Source organism: Xenopus laevis, chromosome 4S (assembly GCF_017654675.1).
Source record: "Xenopus laevis strain J_2021 chromosome 4S, Xenopus_laevis_v10.1, whole genome shotgun sequence".
NCBI classification, from domain to species: domain Eukaryota; kingdom Metazoa; phylum Chordata; class Amphibia; order Anura; family Pipidae; genus Xenopus; species Xenopus laevis.
The window spans coordinates 123,133,799-123,156,542 of NC_054378.1; the positions used below are offsets into that span (position 1 = coordinate 123,133,799).

The 22,744-nt window shown below is 42.3% G+C and overlaps 1 protein-coding gene across 3 annotated transcripts in view; it reads left to right on the plus strand.

Moving 5' to 3' along the window:
* The first annotated feature begins 225 nt into the window (after nt 1-225).
* The window catches only part of lrig1.S (leucine-rich repeats and immunoglobulin like domains 1 S homeolog), an 85,700-nt gene continuing 63,181 nt past the window's right edge, over nt 226-22,744 (plus strand). For 2 of the 3 annotated variants that reach the window (XM_041561775.1, XM_041561776.1), the window contains exon 1: nt 227-1,018. In XM_041561775.1, the coding sequence (XP_041417709.1) occupies nt 822-1,018 (197 nt within the window). In that variant the 5' untranslated portion in view covers nt 227-821. Of the gene's footprint in view, nt 1,019-22,744 lie in introns of all 3 variants that reach the window. The other variant, XM_018261491.2, reaches the window with a different exon arrangement.

The window sequence follows — 22,744 nt, forward strand, 5'->3', positions numbered from 1 at the left end:
ATCCCAGCACTAGCAGTAAATAGAGGAGATAGTAACGTGTGTGTGAGAGGCCCCAGCCCCAGTTAGAGAATGGGAGGTGTGAGGGTCCCGACTCTGCAGCTGTTGCAGCGACACCTCCTCCCTCTCCAGCTCCTCTGACTGAAATGAAAAGTTCTCTGTAAGGAAAGTACTAGGGATTTAGAGGCAGAGGGAGGGGGAATCTCTGGCCAATCTACGGCGGCGACACAGCGGGAGGTGTGAGGGCGCCTCGCGGGAGCCAATGAGAATCCAGTTTACACGCTGCCAGTGTCTGTGGCTGCCCTGAGACCTGTGCAGGGTCCGAGCTATCGCTGTTCTACCCGGGACTCGGCACGGACTCTGAGCTTGACCCGCCCGAGTGGATCTATCGGTGTATTCAGCACCCCGCGTGGATTAGGGGCCCCAAAGGGATTCAATCGGATTTCTCTGTTTCCTGGGACTGCGCCCGACTGGATCTTTCTCTGTTCCCTGGGACTGTGCGTCTGTCGCCTGCGATTTACTCTCTGTCCGGGGATCATCCCATGACTGATGCCTCCTGACACTTGCAACTGCCTGAGTATGGGGGGAGCAGTCGTGTGCGGTGCCTAACCCACCTCAGCCCCCCAAAACTCCTTGTCTACCCCTCCCCCTCCAGTATTTCTACTGGAACCACCCAAAATCCTCTGCACCCCTGAAATCCCTGCCCCCTCCCTTCATCGGTTCTGATCTGTCACCCCAACAGCTGAACCCCAACAGCTGGACCCCAACAACTGAACCCCAACAGCTGGACCCCAACAGCTGGACCCCAACAGCTGGACCCCAACATGCAGCCTATACCGGGCAGGAGCTCCTTCTTGCTGGATATTTTACTTTTCTTCCTGATCTTTCATTTGGGGGTGGGATTCAGTCTCCCCCGACCCTTCTGTCCCTCCAGCTGCACCTGCACTAGGGACCTGGTGGACTGCAGTAACCTGGGCCTGACAGCGACCCCCTCCGACCTCCCAGCCTGGACTGTACACCTGTAAGTCTTTTTGTGTCCGTCTCTTTAACCAGCTCCTGGTTTCTTTTTAAATTGGGTCTTCAACCTAGGGGCTTTCAGAGGATTGTGGGAGTTGTAGTACAGCAGCTGCAGAAACTTTGACCTCCCCTGGGCGCAAACAGGTGCAAAACATATTAGACCAGCTGCCAGGAGAGCAGAACTGTCAGCAACTTTAACTGTCACCCTGTCAGGCAGTTAGCATTGCTTCCAAAGGGGTTCTGCAGAAGCCACGGGCATGTCCCATACCTGACAGCAGTCCACTGTTGCAACTGTCACGTCTCATTCTCTAACTTTACCCCTTGGAGTAGATAATGAGTGGGAGTGGGGGTGCATAACGCTTTCGGGGGGCTTTTTCTCAGAAGCCAAGCAGGGAACTGACATTATGCGGAGTCAATATTCTAAATAATTAATTATTATATTTAATTGGTTTGCTGTCAAATAATAAATAATACGAGCACGCCGAGCCGGTTTTAGGGCAGGGCAGAAATGGAACTGGGGGGGGGGGTTTAGATAAGAAGACAAAAAATAGGGTGCAATGCCAGCTCCCCAACTGCCACCCTGTAAGCCTGATATTTATTTATAATAAAAAAAAAAGGTTCTAGGGAGCCCTATAATTACAACTGCCCCTGTGATCTGCACTGTATTAGTGCGTCGCCTCGTGATTATGTGTGTGTGTTCCAAGGGAAAGTATTTTGTGATGAATTCATTTCTGTGATTAATTCATTTCTGTGATTAACGCCCGCCGAACAGAAGAGCTGAAAGCAAACACTGTATATGACTTGTGGTTTGCACTTTGTATATTATTGCAGCACCTGGTGTGGAGTGTTGGGATTTATGCCAACATAATCCTTAATATACATTATTCCTTAAAAAAAAAAATTGCCGTCTAATACAATCCACATTTTATTTATTTTTTAATAAATTTAAATTGCGAAATAAGTGGGGTGGAATTCTGGGACATTCTAATCAAAAGCAATACACATTTATTTGCTGAAGTGGGTGGTTCGCCTTTAAATTTTAGTATGTTGTAGAGAGGGATATTCTCAGACAATTTGCAATTGTTTTTCATTTATTATTATTTGTGGTTTTTGAGTTATTTAGCTTTTTATTCAGCAGCTCTTTGGTTTGTGATTTCAGCAGTCTGGTTGCTAGGGTCTAAATTACCCTAGCGACCTTGCAGTGATTTGAATAAGAGGCCTGAAAAGAAAGATGAGTAATAAAAAGCAATGATAACAAGAGTTTTATACTTACAAAATGGGGGTCAGTGACCCCTGTTTGAAAGCTGGAAAGAGTCAAAAGAAGGCGAATAATTCAAAAATGATATAAAAGAAAAAATGAAGGCCAATGGAAAAGTAGCTTAGAATTAGTCATTCTATAACATACTAAGGGGGTTATTTATCAAAGTTATTTATCAAAGTCCAAATTTATCTCAATATTTTCTGCTACAAACTCCAATCAAATCCGCTCCGGTTTTTACGTTTATTATTACATTTTCCTGTAAAAAAATCAGATTTTCATTTTTTTTCAGTTGATTTTCAAGATTTTTCGGGAAGTTTCAACCAAAAATTTCTGGGTATTGCACGAAACCCAGCACACATCAAAAAATCATTGGGACGTCTCCAATTGACTTATATGCAACCTCGACAGGTTTGAGATGCCGGATTTTCAGATTCGGACTTTTCCATCCCCGGGGTCTAGTAAAGTCTGATTTTATAAAAAAAAATTGTGATTTTTGCATTCGGAGTTTAGTAAATAACCCCCTAAAAGTTAACTTAAAGCTGAACCACCCCTTGCTATAGTTAAGCCCGTGAAATCTTTGGGATGTTATAGAAGTTGTCGGGCAAGTTGAGGAATTGTCTGATAGAAGCAGTGTCGCCGGCAGATACAGTAGAGAGGTACAAGTAAGTCTTGGAGTCCATTAGAATCACTCCGATGAATAAATATGATCCACAGACTGGTGTGGCTGCCCCATGGGGTGCAACCGATAAGTCTTCCCCACTTATCCCAGGATCTAGGCCAGAGTTATTTCAGGAGAAGTTTGAACTTGATGAACGTGTGTCTGTTTCATCCTCCGCTGCTGCGTTGTTATCGTAGCTTTTATAAACAAACTTTATACTTTTTAAACAGTCTGGGATTTCTGAGATGAAAGTCCACTTCCCTATAATATGTGACCTACATTTGCGACTTTGTACCGCTGTTGTGTCTGATAATCGCCATACACACAATACGTACGTGGGAGAAGCCAGTCTCAGAAATCTTTATTTTCTTTCTAATTAATACGACCAGTTTAAAAGCCGTATTTACACGTCTGATTAATGGAAGCGCTGCTGCTAATTTGGCTGCAGTGAGTTGGCTGCATTCACCCTCCTGTTATTGTTTGGGTTTATTTTATTAGACACAACTCCGAGCTGCCGTTCTGTGGGATATAATGTCAAGCGTGGAAAATATTAGTGTAATATTTAATATTATAGGGATTGGAGTTTATTGGTGCAATGGTTGGGTCATTGCTGAGTAGTTCTAAAGAGAGAAAGTTACAGTGTTGGGTTAAAGCTGGAAATAAAGTTGCAGCAATGTTTGTAGGAAGAGCTACATTGTGTCGATCGTCTGCTAAACAGGTAGAGGCAGATTTATCAAGGGTCGAATTTCGGATTTAAAAAACATCGAAATTCGAATTAAAGACCAACCGAAATGTATTAAAAAAAAAAAAAGTTTTTTTTTTTGTGGGTGAATAGTCCGTATTCAATCAAATTCGCCCGAATTCTAATCGTACGAATTGAAGTAATAGCGCATTCGATCGAATTCGAATTGAGTTTTTTTCCACTAAAAAAACGTAAATTTTTCAAAGTCCACCAATTGACTCTAAGTAGGTTCTAGGAGGTCCCCCATTGGCTAAAACAGCAGTTCGGCAGGTTTTAGATGGCGAATGGTCAAAGTCGAATTTTTTAAAGAGACAGTACATGATAAATTTAAATATTCTAATTTTCGATTTTTTCAAATTCGAATCGAATTTGGACTATTCCCTAGTCGAAGTACACAAAAATTAGCTAAAATGTTCACATCGACCTTTGATAAATCTGCCCCATAATGTCAGTTTTCCAGCCATGATCTCTCAGGAAATACACAAAGCGATTCGCTTGTTACTTTAAATTTGTTTATTTTTTTTAAAAAAAGTTTCTTTATTGTCTGTTTGGTTCCTTAAATATGAAGTGGTACAATATGCGCCACAAGGGGTTTAGTCACCTATAAAATATAAGCATCTGTCTATCTATATATCATTTGCCTTGCCTTTTAGATTGTAAGCTTTTAATGAGCAGGGCCCTGTATGAATCAGTATTTGTATTTGCTTGATGTATGCACACATCTGTTGTACAGCGCTGCGGAATATTTTGGCTCTTTATAACTACATGTTACTATTATATTAAATAAATAATCTAGCGCAGAGGTTTAATGGCATATAGTATCGGATCCATAATCCGGAAACCCGTTATCCAGAAAGCTCCAAATTACGGAAAGGTTGTCTCCCCTAGACTCCATTTTATCCAAATAATTCAAATTTTTAAAATTGATTATCTTTTTCTCTGTAATAATAAACCAGTAGCTTGTACTTTATCCCAACTAAGATATAATTAATCCTTATTGGAAGCAAAACCAGCCTATTGGGTTTATTTAATGTTTACATGATTTTCTAGTAGATTTAGGGGATGAAGATTCAAATTACGGAAAGATCCATTATCTGGAAAACCCCAGGTCCCGAGAATTCTGGATAACCATCCTAACTATACCTGTATAAAAAGTAGTTCTTAATAAAACTGACCCCCGTATGCTTGAATGTGATAGATTGTAAGCTCCACTGGGTCAGGGGTAATCTCTGTAAAGTGCTGCAGAATGTGTTGGTGCTATATAAGTAAAATATAGAAAGGCAAAGCAATAAACTGGTATATTAGTTGATACTAGTTTACCTGCAACAACCAATCCGAAAATAGTTCACAATAGTCAAATAAGGAATGCTCATTCTGATTGGTTGATATGGGTTGCTTCTCCAGTATAAAGGTTATTCCTGGTTTGGGAGTTTTGTTGATTTTAGAAACTTTAAGGCCTGTGGCAGGAAGAATTGGGCAGATTGTCTAATGTTAATGGGAAGCACACTGTCTATGGCAGGTGATGGTAATGACAGGTGGGTCTCCTGGTTGCTAGGTGGTCAGCCTAACAACCAGGTAGCAGTTTTTCTTTTAGGGCTCTTACTGACGAGCGGTTGAAGCTGTGCTCCTCGCGTTCTGTTTTTCTGCGTTCAGAACGCAGGAAAAATGCAGCATGTTGCGTCTCAACCTGCGTTCGGCATCTACACGCGCCTGTGTGAGTACAGCCCCTTTGAAAAAAGCTTAATGCGTCTATTCCTGCGCTCCCCTGCGGCTGAATGCAGAAAAACGGAACGCAGGGGAGCGCAGCTTCAACCGCTCGTCAGTAAGAGCGCTTAGACTGCAAAAAAAAAGTAAAAAAAAAATGAAATGAAGTAATTAGAAGGTATATGCTAAGATTTATGTTGTATAGAAATACAGTGAGAGATAATGAAGATATTGGCACAGGCTACAGTTGCAGGGGTGGCAGGTCTTTAGCCAGTGTAGTCCCTCTGGATCATCATGTGCTGGGGTACTAACGGGCCTAACGTTGTGCTGAATATTGTGCATTTCCTAAGAGCAATTCATTGGGCTATAAAAGGAATGAACTTGGCTAACAGTTCCTTTTTTGTTGGGAATTAGTATATACTTTGGTCCCTTACTGCAGGTTTGGGGGAACTGTTTAACTTGGCACCACCACTTCCTGCCATAATCTGCTGCATGCTCCATGAGAGGAAGTGAAGAGTGCCTGCAATATTGCTTTGCCCCCAGTGTGTTCTAATAAAAGCATGCGACTGAGGGCAAGTTCGTATACTGGGCACGGAGATATTCTTAGACTATTGGCAACTTCAAATCAAAAAGCTTTAAAGCAATTAAAAAAAAAAGACCAATTGCAGTAGCTGAATACTAAAATCCTTCAGCTAAAGGTAGAATGCTGGGAGTTGTAGTTGATGAACAGCTGGCGGGCCTCAGGTTGGAATTCGCTAATGAACTGGGTGAGTAAATACAGTTGTTAGATAGTGATGGGCAAATTTGTCCCCTTTTGCTTGGCCGAAAAATATTGCGAATTTTGGCAATGGAGAAAAATTAGCAAAACGTGAATTTTATCAATTTATCAATTGACAGGCATCAAAATTGACGCTGACGACAATTTCCGCGGCAAGAAAACTTTGACACCAGCAAATTTTCGCAGCAAATTCACGAATGCAGAAATTTGCGCCTGGCAAATAAATATTGTTAGACAATATGATGTGTCCGTGCATTGAGAATACCAAGGAATCCTGAGATGATGGGACCACCGGGCCTAACCCTAAAACTGGGCTTTTTGCTCCTAGTTACGGAGTAATATTCAGGGCTGGAATCTTATAACCAGACACTGTCGCTCTGTTAGTCTGTTACAGGGGTCCCTCGTGCCGGAGTTTCAGGGACATCTTTGGTGCTGAATGGTTTTCAAGATTCAGTTTCACAGGAAAGGGGGAAAGACAAACTCCCACTGTAGAAATCTAATCTGATGTTTTGTCATTGGAAAATGTATAGACAAATTGTATTTCCAGAGGGTTTCAGTATGTTTGGGTATTGCTCAGGGCCGTCTTGCCTTGCACAGCCATTCCTTCCTTATACAAATGGTAAATAAGCGAGATCTGGGGAGACGGATTATTCGTGGCAGCTGCTTGTCTTAAGGCAACACTGGCATTCTTTGTTTGTGCCAGAAAACATTGCTTGGTAAAACTGTAAAAAGCTATAGCAGTTTGTGCTTACATTACTGTGACATATTTCACTGAGCAGCACTCTGCTTTATGGCTGAGATTCTAGCTTTCTGTATTACAGAACATTCTGTCCCAGTGGCTGCACATATCCTATCTGATCCCCATTGTAAGCAGCAGTCCTGTCCTGCTTTATGGCAGCTGAGATTCTAGCTATCTGTATAACAGAACATTCTGTCCAAGTGGCTGCACAGATCCTATCTGATCCCCATTGTAAGCAGCAGTCCTGCCCTGCTTTATGGCAGCTGAGATTCTAGCTATCTGTATAACAGAACATTCTGTCGCTGGGTTTCCCAGCGTGAGCAGGTGACATTGGAGAGAAGTGCTACATTATCTATTGTAAGCAGCAGTCCTGCTCTGCTTTATGGCAGCTGAGATTCTAGCTATCTGTATAACAGAACATTCTCTCCCAGTGGCTGCACAGATCTTATCTGATCCCCATTGTAAGCAGCAGTCCTGTCCTGCTTTATGGCAGCTGAGATTCTAGCTATCTGTATAACAGAACATTCTGTCCCAGTGGCTGCACAGATCTATCTGATCCCCATTGTAAGCAGCAGTCCTGTCCTGCTTTATGGCAGCTGAGATTCTAGCTATCTGTATAACAGAACATTCTGTCCAAGTGGCTGCACAGATCCTATCTGATCCCCATTGTAAGCAGCAGTCCTGCCCTGCTTTATGGCAGCTGAGATTCTAGCTATCTGTATAACAGAACATTCTGTCGCTGGGTTTCCCAGCGTGAGCAGGTGACATTGGAGAGAAGTGCTACATTATCTATTGTAAGCAGCAGTCCTGCTCTGCTTTATGGCAGCTGAGATTCTAGCTATCTGTATAACAGAACATTCTCTCCCAGTGGCTGCACAGATCTTATCTGATCCCCATTGTAAGCAGCAGTCCTGTCCTGCTTTATGGCAGCTGAGATTCTAGCTATCTGTATAACAGAACATTCTGTCCCAGTGGCTGCACAGATCTATCTGATCCCCACTGTAAGCAGCAGTCCTGTCCTGCTTTATGGCAGCTGAGATTCTAGCTATCTGTATAACAGAACATTCTGTCCAAGTGGCTGCACAGATCCTATCTGATCCCCATTGTAAGCAGCAGTCCTGCCCTGCTTTATGGCTGAGATTCTAGCTATCTGTATAACAGAGCATTCTGTCGCTGGGTTTCCCAGCGTGAGCAGGTGACATTGGAGAGAAGTGCTACATTATCACCTTAATATTTTTGTCTTTAACTTATTATTAACTGCCAGCTTAGTGGTTCCTTGGTTAGTGCCGTCCCTTTCACCACAATCCACTTGCTTTCAATTGATCGACTGAGGCTTCTTTCTTGACTGTGGAATCTTTCCTATACATTCCTCTAGCCTTTGTCCACCTAAAGCCCAGATCATTGCCTTTTCTGACCTCTCATATTCACTGTATTTCTATAAAAGTAGAGAAAATTGTGGATTTCCAGTTTCTCCTCTTTTTTAAAGGGATAAGGTGCCAAGTGCCTGATCTTCAAGGAATAGGATGAACCCCCCCCCACCCCCCTCTGTAGTTGATTCCAGCCCTTAAACCTCCTGCCCGTGTTTGCAGCTCATATTTGACGTGTGAATTCCCCACCCAGCCCATTAGTGAGCCATTCATATTTAATAAAGCTTCGCTGGGAGCACTTCCCTATAGAGCAGGTGCATACGACTCCCCCGGCCTGGGAGCCTGTGTGTAAATATACAATTTGTCTCACTACGAGCAATATGTATGGAATGTTTCTTCTATTAAAATCTCGTTCACCTCTCGTTGGTGATCACGTAAGCTCCTCAGAGGTGTGTCGGCTGGAGAACGCTGCTAAGTGTTAAACAAAAGGCTAAGTTGCATTAGGGACCACTAAAAAATTAATTATATTTCTTCCTCTTGACCTTGGATAAATGCACTGGGTTTAGCCAAAGGGAGGGAGTAGGGGGGGAAAGAGGCAAGATTTCCAACTGTCAGTTTCAGAACAAAATAACAGCCAGTTGGGACCAACATGATGTCAAATTGGGGAATGGGAGTTATTGCATTCCGTGCCTTATTAGCCGACTGTCAAACCTCCTCTGATGAAGCACTCAATGGTGCGAAACGTGTCAGGAGGTAGTGGCTTATATGCAGTATGGAGACAGGGGTGAGACTCTGCCATGTGATATGATATGCATTAATTTATCACTATTTTCTAATTGAATTGCTATGGTGAATTTGCACAAATGCCTGAAGTGCATTTTTGCTCAATTATTTGCTTAGTGTTTATGGATAGGCATGTTGCTCACTTATAAATAGCAGATATCCATTCCATTATATTGTATAGACCTATTAGCAGACCTCCTGCTTTTAAATAGGGACACACAATGCAGTTTTCTCCAATGCAAGTCCTACAGTAGGCATTTAAAGGGGAAGTAAAGCTTATTGTAATATTGGCTTGTTTAAAGAAAAACTAAAACTACTAGAAAGAGAAAAAGAAAGAGCTAGAAAGAGTCAGAAGAAGAAGGCGAATAAAATAATGCCATTTGAAAGGTTGCTTAGAATTGGCCACTCTAGAATATACTAAAAGTTAACTCAAAGGCGAACCATCCCTTTCTTAAATCCGGCCGGGATTCGGCCTTTTTCAGTAGGATTCGAATTCGGCCGAATCCTTCTGCCCGGCCAAACCAAATCCGAATCCTAATTTGCATATGCAAACTAGGGGTGGGAGGGAAATTGCGTGGCTTTTTGTCACAAAACTGGGAAGTAAAAAATGTTTTCCCCTTCCCACCCTTAATTTTGTATATGCAGATTAAGATTCGGATTCCGTCCGATATTCGTTCGAATCTTTCACGGAGTATTCGGGGGTTCGGTCGAATCCAAAAAAAGTGGATTCGGTGCATCCCTAGAATAAACAGCAGCCAATAAGCATCATTCATTTTATCCCACAAACAGCGCCTCTAGTGGTCACCGTTTCACTGCACCTGTTTTTAGCCTCAAGGCTTCAGTTAATGGCAAATACAAGAAAATTTGTATTTCTTACGAAAAACTAGATTTAATTGGTACCCTTATATACTGGGAACCTCCAACTTCAGTGCCGAACAGGGGAACTTCAGAAATGTTACATTTTCATATACATTTGTATACAATTTCCCCCATTATCTGCACCTGACCTTAAAGTCCCCTCAAGCTGGGTGAACCCCTATTGTTTTCTATTTGAAAAAGTCTGGAATTGGTTAGGATTTGGGTGAAACCTAATTTACAATGCAGGCTCCTGTCCAGAGCAAATTAGGCGCCGGGCAGGGTATCTTGTGTGAATTTGAATAATATTTCTCAACATCATCTCGGCGCATTCTCTCTCATGTTCTAATATAGGAATCAGTTCCATATAATTGTGCTTCATCAGCATGCAAATCCCAGAGGGCCCAGCAGAACTGTCTGTGCCTGTCACTCAAACATTAGATGCACTTTGATTGGTTGGAAGCCCTGCCTAGTGGCAATCAAGGAGGAGTGTGAATATAATGGCTCTTGACAAGGAGGCATTTTCATGTCAGCAGAGGACATGTGCCGTGCATTAGGGGTGAATCCAACAAAAAAAAAATGAGTCAGGACTTCATTTATGTTCCTCTACCTGTTCAGTGTCCTCTGTGCTTCAGTAGAAAGGCAATTGAAATTTAAAGGGGATATTAACCCAATATACATTTGTTCCAGGTGTGGAAATGTAATTGCTGTTGATAGCGGTATCTCTCCCTTTCAGGTCTCTATCCTTTGGAAACAATGTAGCAGAAGCTGAAACAATGTGTAGAATCAAGTGACTTGTGCTACTTTGTTTCAATGGACAGAACTAGAACTGCCGCTGCTTTTTATAGCCATAACGTATGGTAGCGGGCACCAACTTTTTTGCCACAGGGACCGGTGTAAAGCCCTAATTCTTTTCAAGGACCGGAGAGGCGTGAACTACGCACGGCCGAGTCATATTTGGGTGCACCGTGTCAAATTCGCGTTAAATTCAGACTCTGCTTGGTGGCCCAGTTGAAGTGCAGTATGTCCGTGACCTGGCGGTTGGGGACCCCTGACTTACGGGATAGTAACTTAGAATTACAATTTATTTGTGGGTTTACTTCTCCTTGCTAATCACTGTAACACACTTTTAATATCCAGCGAGTACTGGATTCCAATGGTCGCTCGGATACATGGACATATGGGTTGGAAAAATGATGTTGATTTAACGGTTTTCCTTTTTCATCTCATTATAGTAATATGATGACATGCATATTTTTAAATTAATCTTTATAGAGTGATTGAATAACATCGGAGGGGGGCCACTCACTTAGTAGCACCATCTGGTTTCTTTTAAATGTTTTTAATATATATTGTGATTCGTTGGCACGGTTGTTAATAAACATTGCGTTTTTACTGCATGTTGATGGTAATAATTCAGTAGTATTCAGCTGATACAGCCCACTTTGTAAATCATTTTGGATTTGGTGTCCCTTTGTGCTCTTAGAGATACTCTTTTGGCAAATTCCAGCTTAGGTATCATTGCATTGCTGCCAATTTAGATTTACTTCTCCTTTAATACTGTACTGTTATTAGGATTAAATAAATACTTTCATTGGACCTGTATGGGAGTGTGAATTTGTCTCACAGACCAGCAACAGATGGGTGCGTTTCATTTTCGACACCCCTCTTTCTTTGCTTTGGGAGTCCAGTCATCCCTGTTGATTGTTCATCCTTTGAACGCCACATGTGAATTCCACATGTTAAAATATCCCTGTGAGCTTGATGAGACGAGCTCGGAGCCAAGGCGAAACAAGGCCTCGATTCCTTCTGTGGCAGGAACTGTGAATAGCATTTATAATCAAGAAATATGACTTCAAGGGTTGGGCTGTGACTGTGTGACTGTGTGTAATAGTAAGGCAAGAGGATGATGATGAGGAAGGGTCAGTAACTGTGTCACAGCATGTTTATTGTATAGTATTCATTCAGGGCAAGACTGATAGTGTGCATAATTAGGCAAGATGGTTCCCACCAAAGCTTATTAATTTGATCCTATTGGCTAACAGGAGAGTTGGGTGAAGAAGAAATTCATCATTTGTTGTTTTTGGCCCCTTGTATCTCAAGTTCCCCCCTTAGGGTTCAAGCACACGGGCAGATTCAAGGAGATTTAGGCTGGCCATAGACGTAACAATTACGATCTTTCTTGGAAAAGATCTTTCCAAGAAAGATGGTTCGTTTCAATACACACGTGTAGAGCTGAATCGTCAGATATACAGGTAGATATACGGGAAGAAACAATAGAATTCTACCTGTATCTGACGATTCAGCACTAACAATGGGCGATGTTTGGGTCCCTTCAAAGGCACCCGATCAAAATTTTCCGTCCAGCCCGATCGACGAGCCGACCGATATCCAAGTCTTCTGCCGATATGGGTCGGCTCTTTTTCCACCATACACGCAATGAATATCGGACGAAAATTCGTTTCGTACGATATTATCTGTGCGTCTATGGCCACCTTAACAATGGCCGATGTTTGGGTCCCTTCAAAGGCACCCGATCAAAATTTTCCGTCCAGCCCGATCGACGAGCCGACCGATATCCAAGTCTTCTGCCGATATCGGTCGGCTCTTTTTCCACCATACACGCAACGAATATCGGCCGAAAATTCGTTTCGTACGATATTATCTGTGCGTCTATGGCCACCTTTAGTCGTCGGGCGACTAATCGCCTCTTCTGCGGGGCGACACCTGCTATAATGACGAAACCCCAGCGCCAATGCCGAAGTCGCCCAAAGTTTCCTCATGAGGCAACTCCGGGCGACTTCGGAAATCGAAGCACCGCGAGTGCATTGGCGCTAGCGTTTTGTCATTATAGCAGGTGGACAGGGGAGATTGTCGCCCCGCAGAAGAGGCGATTAGTTGCCAGGCGACTCTTTTCTACACTATATAAACAATATAAACAAGTGGGAATTCTACTTACTGGATACAAACAAAGTGACAAATTGAAAGGCTTACTGGCCCACAGTCGGCTGGTCTTTCCCATATAATGGCCGGGCCTTTGGCTGTAAAGGTTGATGGGCACAAACACCTACTTCAAAGGGAAAGCGGCAGAAGCCACATCTGTGTTTATACAGCAAATCTCCACTGATTGTTTCTCACTGATCTGATGTGATTCAGTTGCTGATGGATCCCCTGTCCCTGTGAGCGCCCTCTCTCTCATTGTCAAGTGATTATGGCTGTACTGTTATTTAAAGGGATTCTGCCATGATTTTTATGATGTAGTTTTTACTTCTAAATTACTAGGGATGCACCGAATCCAGCATTCGGTTCGGGGTTCGGCCAGGATTTTGCCTTTTTCAGCAGGATTCGGATTTGGCCGAAACGAATCTGAATCCTAATTTGCATATGCAAATTAAGGGTGGGGAGGGAAATTGTGTGACTTTTTGTCACAAAACAAGGAAGTATAAAATGTTATTCCCTTCTCACCCCTACTTTGCATATGCAAATTAGGATTCAGCTTCGGTTCCGTATTCAGCCAAATCTTTCGCGAAGGATTCGGGGCTTCGGCCGAATCCAAAATAGTGGATTCGGTGCATCCCTACAAATGACACTGTTTACACAGCAAATAATTGATTCTACAATATATCATTTCATTCCTGAATCAGGGAGTGTATTTTTTTTAGTTGTAATATTGGTGTGTAGGTGCATCTCAGGTCATTTTGCCTGGTCATGTGCTTTCAGAAAGAGCCAGCACTTTAGGATGGAACTGCTTTCTGGCAGGCTGTTTTTTCTCCTACTCAATGTAACTGAATGTGTCTCAGTGGGACCTGGATTTTACTATTGAGTGTTGTTCTTAGATCTACCAGGCAGCTGTTATCTTGTGTTAGGGAGCTGTTATCTGGTTACCTTCCCATTGTTCTGTTATTAAGTTGCTGGCAGGGAAAGGGAGGGGATGATATCACTCCAACTTGCAGTACAGCAGTAAAGAGTGACTGAAGTTTATCAAAGCACAAGTCACATGACTGGAGCAGCTGGAAAACTGACAATATGCCTAGCACCATGTCAGATTTCAAAATTAAATATAAAAAAATCTGTTTGCTCTTTTGAGAAATGGATTTCAGTGCAGAATTCTGCTGGAGCAGCACTATTAACTGATTCATTTTTAATTTTTTTTTCCCCACGACTGTATCCCTTTAATGAGAGAACAACTCATCTCTGGGAGCTGCCATATTGGTTTCCTTAGACATTACAGTCTAGAATGTGTAGTTTATTGTCTGGAGAGAACATTCCTGCATATACACAATGCCAGACTGGGGGGCTGGTGGCCCACCAGGGCTACTGCCTTTGGGCCCCAGCCACAAAGCCCCTTCCAGCCCCCCTGCCCGAGCTGCAACCCCCTCCTGTGCCTACCTTCTTTTTCACATTAGGGGTAGACACAAGCAGCAAAACAAATATATATTTTAAAAATGGTCCAGGCTACAGAGGGCCCCATTACCCTGTAGGGCCCCAGTGTAGTTGTACAGGCAATATGTTCACCTAGGGACAATAACTTGTACACTGGGTTTATTTCCCCTTAAACATATTGTATAAATACCATGTTGTGGGTTAGCCTCCCTCTTCCTATATTTAGAATAATAAGCAATTCTCAGCTTGTAATTTAGTATGTAAAACTGCGCAGAGCCCCCGCTCGGGACACGTCACTATTTCATATTAATGGCTTATTGAAAATGTTTTTTATTGTGTACATGTGTGCAGCTGGCGTGCGAGGGGGGCGATGGTTTGGTTACGCACCTGGTGAGTTATTTTAAACATTAAAAACCTGCAGGGATGGGATTTATTATGGGTTCTTTTCTGGATCGGCCGAAAGCCCTCACGGTTTATGGGGGGCCGGTGACGTTGCACGTTGGTGTAAATTGAATCTCTGTCTATGGCCTGGCCGCTAATGTTCCTGCACTTTCCTGTAAAGGAAAACAACCTAGGGATTCGCATGTTATTCTTGGCCTTTGAAGCAGGGATAATTACCAAGTTCAGCCAGATGTTGTTGAACTACAACTCCCAGAATGTATATTGGAAAGTTACATATTCTTTCATTAGGCAAAAAAAGATTTTTTTGTTGGAGTTGCCCTTTAAACTAAAAGATGCTCGGGAACAAATCATGAGGCCTGAGTTAGAGTCCTGCAGCGGGTCGGGTACCTGCGTGTTACCCGCAAAAACCTGCGGTACCCCAAATAATCCAAATTTTTAAAAATGATTTTCTTTTACTAATAATAAAACAGTAGCTTGTACTTGATCCCAGTTAAGATATAATTAATCCTTATTGGAGGCAAAACCAGCCTATTGGGTTTATTTAATGTTTATATGATTTTCTAGTAGATCTGGAAAGATCCGTAATCCGCAAAACCCCAGGTTCTGAGCATTTTGGGTAATGGGACCCAAACCTGTACAATGAAAAAGGAAATCTGACTTTATTCGTTAAAATGGAGCCTATAGCACGGCCTTCCCATTATTCAAGCTTTCTGGATAGCGGGTTTCAGGATAACGGACCCCTGTGTCCCCAACCTGTAGCTGCCCAGTTGTTACTGAATGTTCCTCACTTGGTTCTTTTTCATCAAAGGGGGACTTGGATTTGTTGGCGGTGCCTAATTAATTGGCGCCCCAGTAGTGGTTCACCTTAAAGTTAACTTTTAGTATGTTATAAGATGGCTAATTCTAAGCAGCTTTTCAATTGAACTTCATTATTTCTTTATTATAGTTTTTGAATTATGTGCCTTTTTCTTCAGACTCTTTCTAGCTTTCAAATGGGGGTCACTGACCCCATGTAAAAACAAATGCTCTGTAAGGGTCAGGGCACACAGGCAGATCCAGTGTCAAATCTCCTCTTCTTCAGGGTGACTGATCTCCCCGAATAGCCTCCCCTGTAAATGGCCGGCGGGATGGCACTGAAGTCTCTCGAAGTTGCCTGACGAGAAAAATTCGGGCGACTTCGGGCTCCAAGTGCCACAGATTATAGGATCTGTGTGTCTATGGCCACCTTAAGGCTAAGCATCTTTTGTTATTGCTACTTTTTCTTACTCGTCTTTCTGTTCAGTCTCTTTCCTATTCCTATCTCAATCTCTTATTCAAATTAATGCAAGGTTGCTAGGGGAATTTGGACCCTAGCAAACAGATTATTTTCAAATTGCAAACTGGGACAACTGCTGAATTAAAAAGCTACATAACTCAAAAACCACAAATAATAATAAATGAAAACCAATTGCAAATTGTCTCAGAATATCCCTCTCTACGCCATACTAAAAGTTAATTTAAAGGTGAACAACCCCTTTTAAAATAAAAGCTCTGTGTAACCCCCGAGCTGCAGTTTGCCCCTGACCCTTCCTCCATTCTTGTTCTGAGCTGGAGCCTTTGCTTAAGATCTCTTTATAAAGAATGGGGCCCAAGAGCAAACAGTCTGTGCAGCGCAATTTCATGCTTGAAGCCCCTCAGCAGGGGCAGTGTGTGGGCGACTTTGCCCTGAGATTCTCTTTATTCCCTTTCATTCGACTGCACACGGGACTTGTTGGGATGATTTGCATTTCTATAGCCGAGCTGCCAGTGCTTATTTGAGAGGGGGCTGCCATTCATCATTTTCGTTTTTGTTTCCAAAGGTCTTGGTTCTCGGCCTGCGCCATCATTCTGCCCATAAAAGTGCAAGGCAGGGGGGCTGGAGGAGAAGGAGGGGTTAAAGATTTCTCACACAAACACTACACAATACTGCATTTCATTTTCAAACACAGTTTTGAGTCTCTAGGGATATATATATATATATAGGTATGGGACCTGTTATCCAGAATGCTCAAGACCTGGTGTTTTCCAGATAATGGATCTTTTCTTAATTTGAATCTTCCTACATTAAGTCTACTAGAAAATCATATAAACATTAAATAAACCCAATAGGCTGGTTTTGCTTCCAATAAGGATTAATTATATCTTAGTTGGGATCAAGTACAAGTTACTGTTTTATTATTACAGAGAAAAAGGAAATCCCTTGTTAAAAATTTGGATTATTTGGATAAAATGGAGTCCGTGGGAGATGGCCTTTCTGTAATTCAGAGCTTTCTATATAACGGGTTTCCAGATAATGGATCCCATGCCTGTATGCTCTAGTTGTGTTAATTGTGTCACTCTACCTGCTGAAACTTGTACTGTATATTATAAAAGCTAACGTATGCATCCTTGTGCCTTTATATGGTCACATAACCCCTCAGTGACTTCTAATATCCTTATCATTTACAGTAGGGGGTACATTATTCCTTATAATACATGAGTGATACTCAGAGTTCCCTGTATAACTCAGCCTGCAGCTTTGTGCCTTTATATGGTCACAGAACAACCCCTCAGTGACTTCTAATATCCTTATCATTTACAGTAGGGGGGTACATTATCCCTTATAATACATGAGTGATACTCAGAGTTCCCTGTATAACTCAGCCTGCAGCCTTGTGCCTTTATATGGTCACAGAACAACTCCTCAGTGACTTCTAATATCCTTATCATTTACAGTAGGGGGTACATTATCCCTTATAATACATGAGTGATATGTTGTTTATACTTCTTTTGAGAGTCAAAGTTTCACCAGTCTCTAGCTGAGGGTGCTGGGAGTTGTGAATTTTTGCTTCTGGAGGCTGCTGTTTTACATCCCAGTTTAAACCTGCCTAATTTGAAAAAAAATTGGGGATACCGTCCCCCCAGCAGATCTAGTGGCGTGTGTAGTAATGCATTGGAGAGTCAGACCTTCCTGCATCTCCGGCTCCCAGCCTGTAACCTGAGCCTGCGGAGAGCAATAAATCAGTAATGAGCCTGTATCTTTAATAAGATTGCGGCTGATATTCAAACCTCTCTCTCTTTTTTTTTTTTTTTATTTATATAAATCGCTTCAGCTCATTTTATTTGATTGTCAGAAATGCACGAAACTCCACTGATCAGAATGGGGGATCTCTAAGGTTGGGTTTTGTATTTTTCACTGTATCATTTAGGGGAAATATTCATTGCAGGGAGTGGGAACCTGCTCTGTGTTCTCTATAGTTTGTGTTACCGAATATAGGGGGTATGTATGAACTTTATTAATAAACATTACGAATTTAAACAAAATTCAGGTTTTTGCTGCCCCGGGTATCCCTGGAACTATAGCAGGGTGACTGTTACCCCAATGTTTCTATATATCTATAACCTTGTTATGAGCTAAGGGGGCCCAGCCTAAAGGCCAGTTAGGGGGAGATTTGGGGTGAGTGATTATTTGTGCCCTGGGTACCCCTGGAACTATAGCAGGGTGACTGTTACCCCAATGTTTCTATATATCTGTAACCTTGTTTTGAGCTAAGGGGGCCCAGTCTGAAGGTCAGTTAGGGGGAGATTTGGGGTGAGTGCTTATTTGTGCCCTGGGTATCCCTGGAACTATAGCAGGGTGACTGTTACCCCAATGTTTCTATATATCTGTAACCTTGTTATGAGCTAAGGGGGTCCAGTTTTAAGGCCAGTTAGGGGGAGATTTGGGGTGAGTGCTTATTTGTACCCTGGGTACCCCTGGAACTATAGCAGGGTGACACCCCAATGTTTCTATATATCTGTAACCTTGTTATGAGCTAAGGGGGCCCAGTCTGAAGGTCAGTTAGGGAGAGATTTGGGGTGAGTGCTTATTTAGATACTCACATAGTTAAACATGTTAGATCAGGGTTTGATGACCAAGAATGGGCAGTTCAACCATATGAAAACCACAAGCCTAAGGGAAACAATATGGCAACATTCAGCTGTATATACATAATGTATAAAGAGGAATACTGTACAGATGATTAGTTTATACCAGTCAATTTTAACCTTGTCTCTAATGTAGGAGTCTGTATTTGATTTGGAAGCAGCACAATAAGGGCAGATTCTTGGAGATTAGTCGCCCAGCTATATTTTTCAGCTGCTGGGGTCAGTGACCCCCATTTGAAAGCTTGAAAGAGGCTGTTGGAAAAGGGGACATGAGACATGCAGTGGGAGGCAGGGGTATGAGACACATGCTGAGAGCAGAAAACATTACACTGCCTTATGCAGGAGCCGCTGGGATGTTTATTCATAAGCCAATGATAAAGTGTCCCAGTTGACAAGAAACGCGTGAGGCTTTTATTCTTTTAATCATAAAAATCTCCTTTTTAACCATAAACTTTGACTCGTGGATTCTACATTCGGTTCTGATTGGTGCCTGCCTGCTACTACATTACCCATGAGCACCCGGACCCACCGTTCAAAGCGGTAAGTTGACACCACCGTCCAGAGGTATGGGATCCATTATCCAGAAACCTGTTCTCCAGAAAGCTCCAAATTATGGAAAAGCACAAGATTTAGAGAGAATGGGGGATGTGAATCAAGGTTGGGGGTGATGGGCATGCAAAAAGATGATGGGGTTGCCAGGTAGGGGTAGAGCGGGTTTAAAGGGGTGGTTCACCTTTAAGTTAACTTTTGGTTTGTTATAGAATTGGCAGTTCCAAGCAACTTTTCAGTTGGTCTTCATTATTTATTTATTTTTTATAGTTATTCAATTATTTGCCTCTTTTCTTCTGAATCTTTCCAGCTTTCAAATGGGGGTCACTGACCCCATCTAAAAATGAAACGCTACAAATGTATAGTTGTGGCTGCTCTTTCTATTCAGGCCTCTCCTATTCATATTCCAGTCTCTTATTCAAATCAGTGCATGGTTGCTAGGGGAATTCGGATCCTAGCAACCAAATTGCAGACTGCAGAGCTGCTGAATAAAAAGCTAAATAACTAAAAAAAAATAAAAAATGAAAACCAATTGCAAATTGTCTCCAAATATCACTCTCTGCATCATACTAAAAGATAATTCAAAGGTGAACGACCCCTTTAAGACACACAGTGCAGGGTGAGGGGGTACAAGACATGCAGGGGTGCTACTGTACTTTCCTGTAGATAAAATCCTACAGACAGACAATCAGACAGTTGTTTGCACTTTCCATGAGGTGAGACTCAGACTATAGACTGACGTTGGGTTTTTGTTTCACCCCAGGTTGGGTTTATTATGGGGGAGGTGGGAGCGGCCTATTTGCTTTCACACTATTTAATCTTTAAAGCGATACCGTTTTATAAAATGAGATTTGTGGTGTTTATACAAATGGCCTGTAGATGTCACTGTGCCCAGACTTATACTGTGCATACTTCCTGGTAGCTTAAAAGTTAAAGTTACTGTTGTGTAATGCCTGCATGACTCTGCTAATAAAGCACTGTTATACTCTACTCATCCTCGGCTGCCCAAAACATAATAAGATTGTGGGAGGGGTTTCCTTCAGAAGCACGCGGCCTGACAAACCTGGTATAAAGCCATAGGGTTATGTAATTAAATTAACTAAGTTTGCACAGGAGCAGTAACCTAAAGCAACCAATCAGCAGATAGAATTTCCTGGTCACATGTTTAAAAGCAAACATCTTATTGGTTGCTATGGGTTACTGCCCCTGGGCAAATGTTGTGCCTTTAATTACATATGGGGGAACAAAACAGAGACTGCCAGTGCTCCAAGGGCAGCAGAGATGTATCAACTGCCACTTTTCTGCGCCAGTCCAAATACTCATGTGCCATTGGCCGTATTCTTGTGTAACTTTATCCGCATTCCCGGTGTGTAAGTGTATAGGGATTAGGGTATCATGCCTGTGTGTCAGAACGCCATTTTTTTTGCACTTGTGCATCATTCAATTTAATACCATTGCGAGCTAAATAATGACATGTAATAGCCATTTATCAAAGATATATGTCCCGTGACTCTTAGGGCAGAGACACACAGGAAGATGCGGGGTGATTTAATCGCCTCTACTTTGATTAGAATGTAAATCATCAGCGGGATGGCACTTGAATCGCTTTCTTTTCCGAAGTCGCCTGAAGTTTCCTCCTGAGGCAACTTCGGGCGACTTTGGAAAACGAATCGCTACAAGTGCCATCCTGCTATCGATTTACATTCTAGCCAGCAAGAAGGCTTTTCAGGGAGATAAGTCGCCCAAAGAAGAGACGATGTGTTGCCGGGCGACTAAATCTCCCTGAATCTTATCATGTGCCCTTACCCTAATTAGTAAAAAGTCCAAATTTTTATTCAATAGGGTCCCTGTATGACCCACCTTACGCATTTCATACCCTCCGGTACTAATCATAGGTGTTTATTTATATATAAATTTATATGTAAACACCTATGATTAAGTACCAACGGGTACGAAATGCGTAAGGTGGGTCATACGGGGGCCCTATGTATTAATTTTTAACATGTTAATTGAATAATTAAGAGTTGAATTACTAATTAAGAGTCGCGGGACATATATCTTTGATAAATGGCTATTTAATGTTGCCTTGGGAATTGGGGCAAGTACTGCCAATATGGACTGGCAATATAGACTCCCCCAATTATATATTTTTCTCATTAAATAATGCCATGTATTCATAAGGCTTAACCTCAAGCCAAGTTGTGCCGCACTGATCCAATCACATCGCTTCAACCTGCGCATTAAAAACAAAATAGTAAATCCCTTAAACAGCGCTACTGACCACCAGACCTTTTTATTTTCCCTTTTTATCCCCTCCTGCGTTTTGGGGAACGACATCAAAGTATCGGATGTGTTGGTGCCAGACGCCTCGCAGTTATTGTTAGAAGAATTCGGAATATAATTGGAAACAAACCTCGGCGTGGAGATGAAGCCCGGGACGTTGCACTGAAAGTCTTGCTCATGTCGGGGTCGGGGAGGGGGGATGAGTCAGGGATGAAATTTCGTGCATCTGGTAAAGGTTTCTGGCAAAAAAATTTTTTAAAAAAAATGAAGCCAAACGTATACAACCTCTGAACTATTGACACTGTTGCATTCCTGATATGAAAATGCCCTTCTGTATATTCTCCAGTGTGTGCAAGGTTGGGGGCTCACCTCTAACCCCCAGGAGGAACTGCTTTGTTAGAACAGAAGTACCTCCTCCCCATAAAAGCTGAGTGCAATGTGCGGGCAGCAAGTAAATAGCCGTGGCACTTTGTAATACACAGAAAAGACTAACTGCAAGGAAAAGGGCAGGGATGGGATTTCCTCATGGCTGGTATTCACTGCTGTCATTGATTTGGTCACTTGGATGCATTCAGGTTTTAATAGCCTGTACTGAATGATACTATTCAAGTATGCCAGGATAAGTAGTTCTTTGTATAATTCTACAGGAACATCCTCCTAAGTTTGATCATAGTCTGTAAAACTATGGCAGCATAGGTATTCCCCAGTACTTAGCACAATTCAGCAGGGACAGCCCCTATTTTTGCTCATAGTCAGTACAGAGAGATCCCGTAAAACTAAGGCAGCATAGGTATTCCCCAGTACTAAGCACAATTCAGCAGGAACAGTCCCCTATTTTTGCTCATAGTCTGTACAGAGAGATACTTTAAAACTATGGCAGCATAGGTAGTCCCCTGTACTAAGCACAATTCAGCAGGAACAGCCCCCTATTTTTGCTCATAGTCTGTACAGAGAGATCCCATAAAACTATGGCAGCATAGGTATTCCCCTGTACTAAGCACAATTCAGCAGGAACAGCCCCCTATTTTTGCTCATAGTCTGTACAGAGAGATCCCATAAAACTATGGCAGCATAGGTATTCCTTGTACTAAGCAGAATTCAGCAGGAACAGTCCCTAAGTTTGCTCATAGTCTGTACAGAGAGATCCCATAAAACTATGGCAGCATAGGTATTCCCTGTACTAAGCACAATTCAGCAGGAACAGCCCCCTAAATTTGCTCATAGTCTGTACAGAGAGATCCCATAAAACTATGGCAGCATAGGTATTCCCCTGTACTAAGCACAATTCAGCAGGAACAGTCC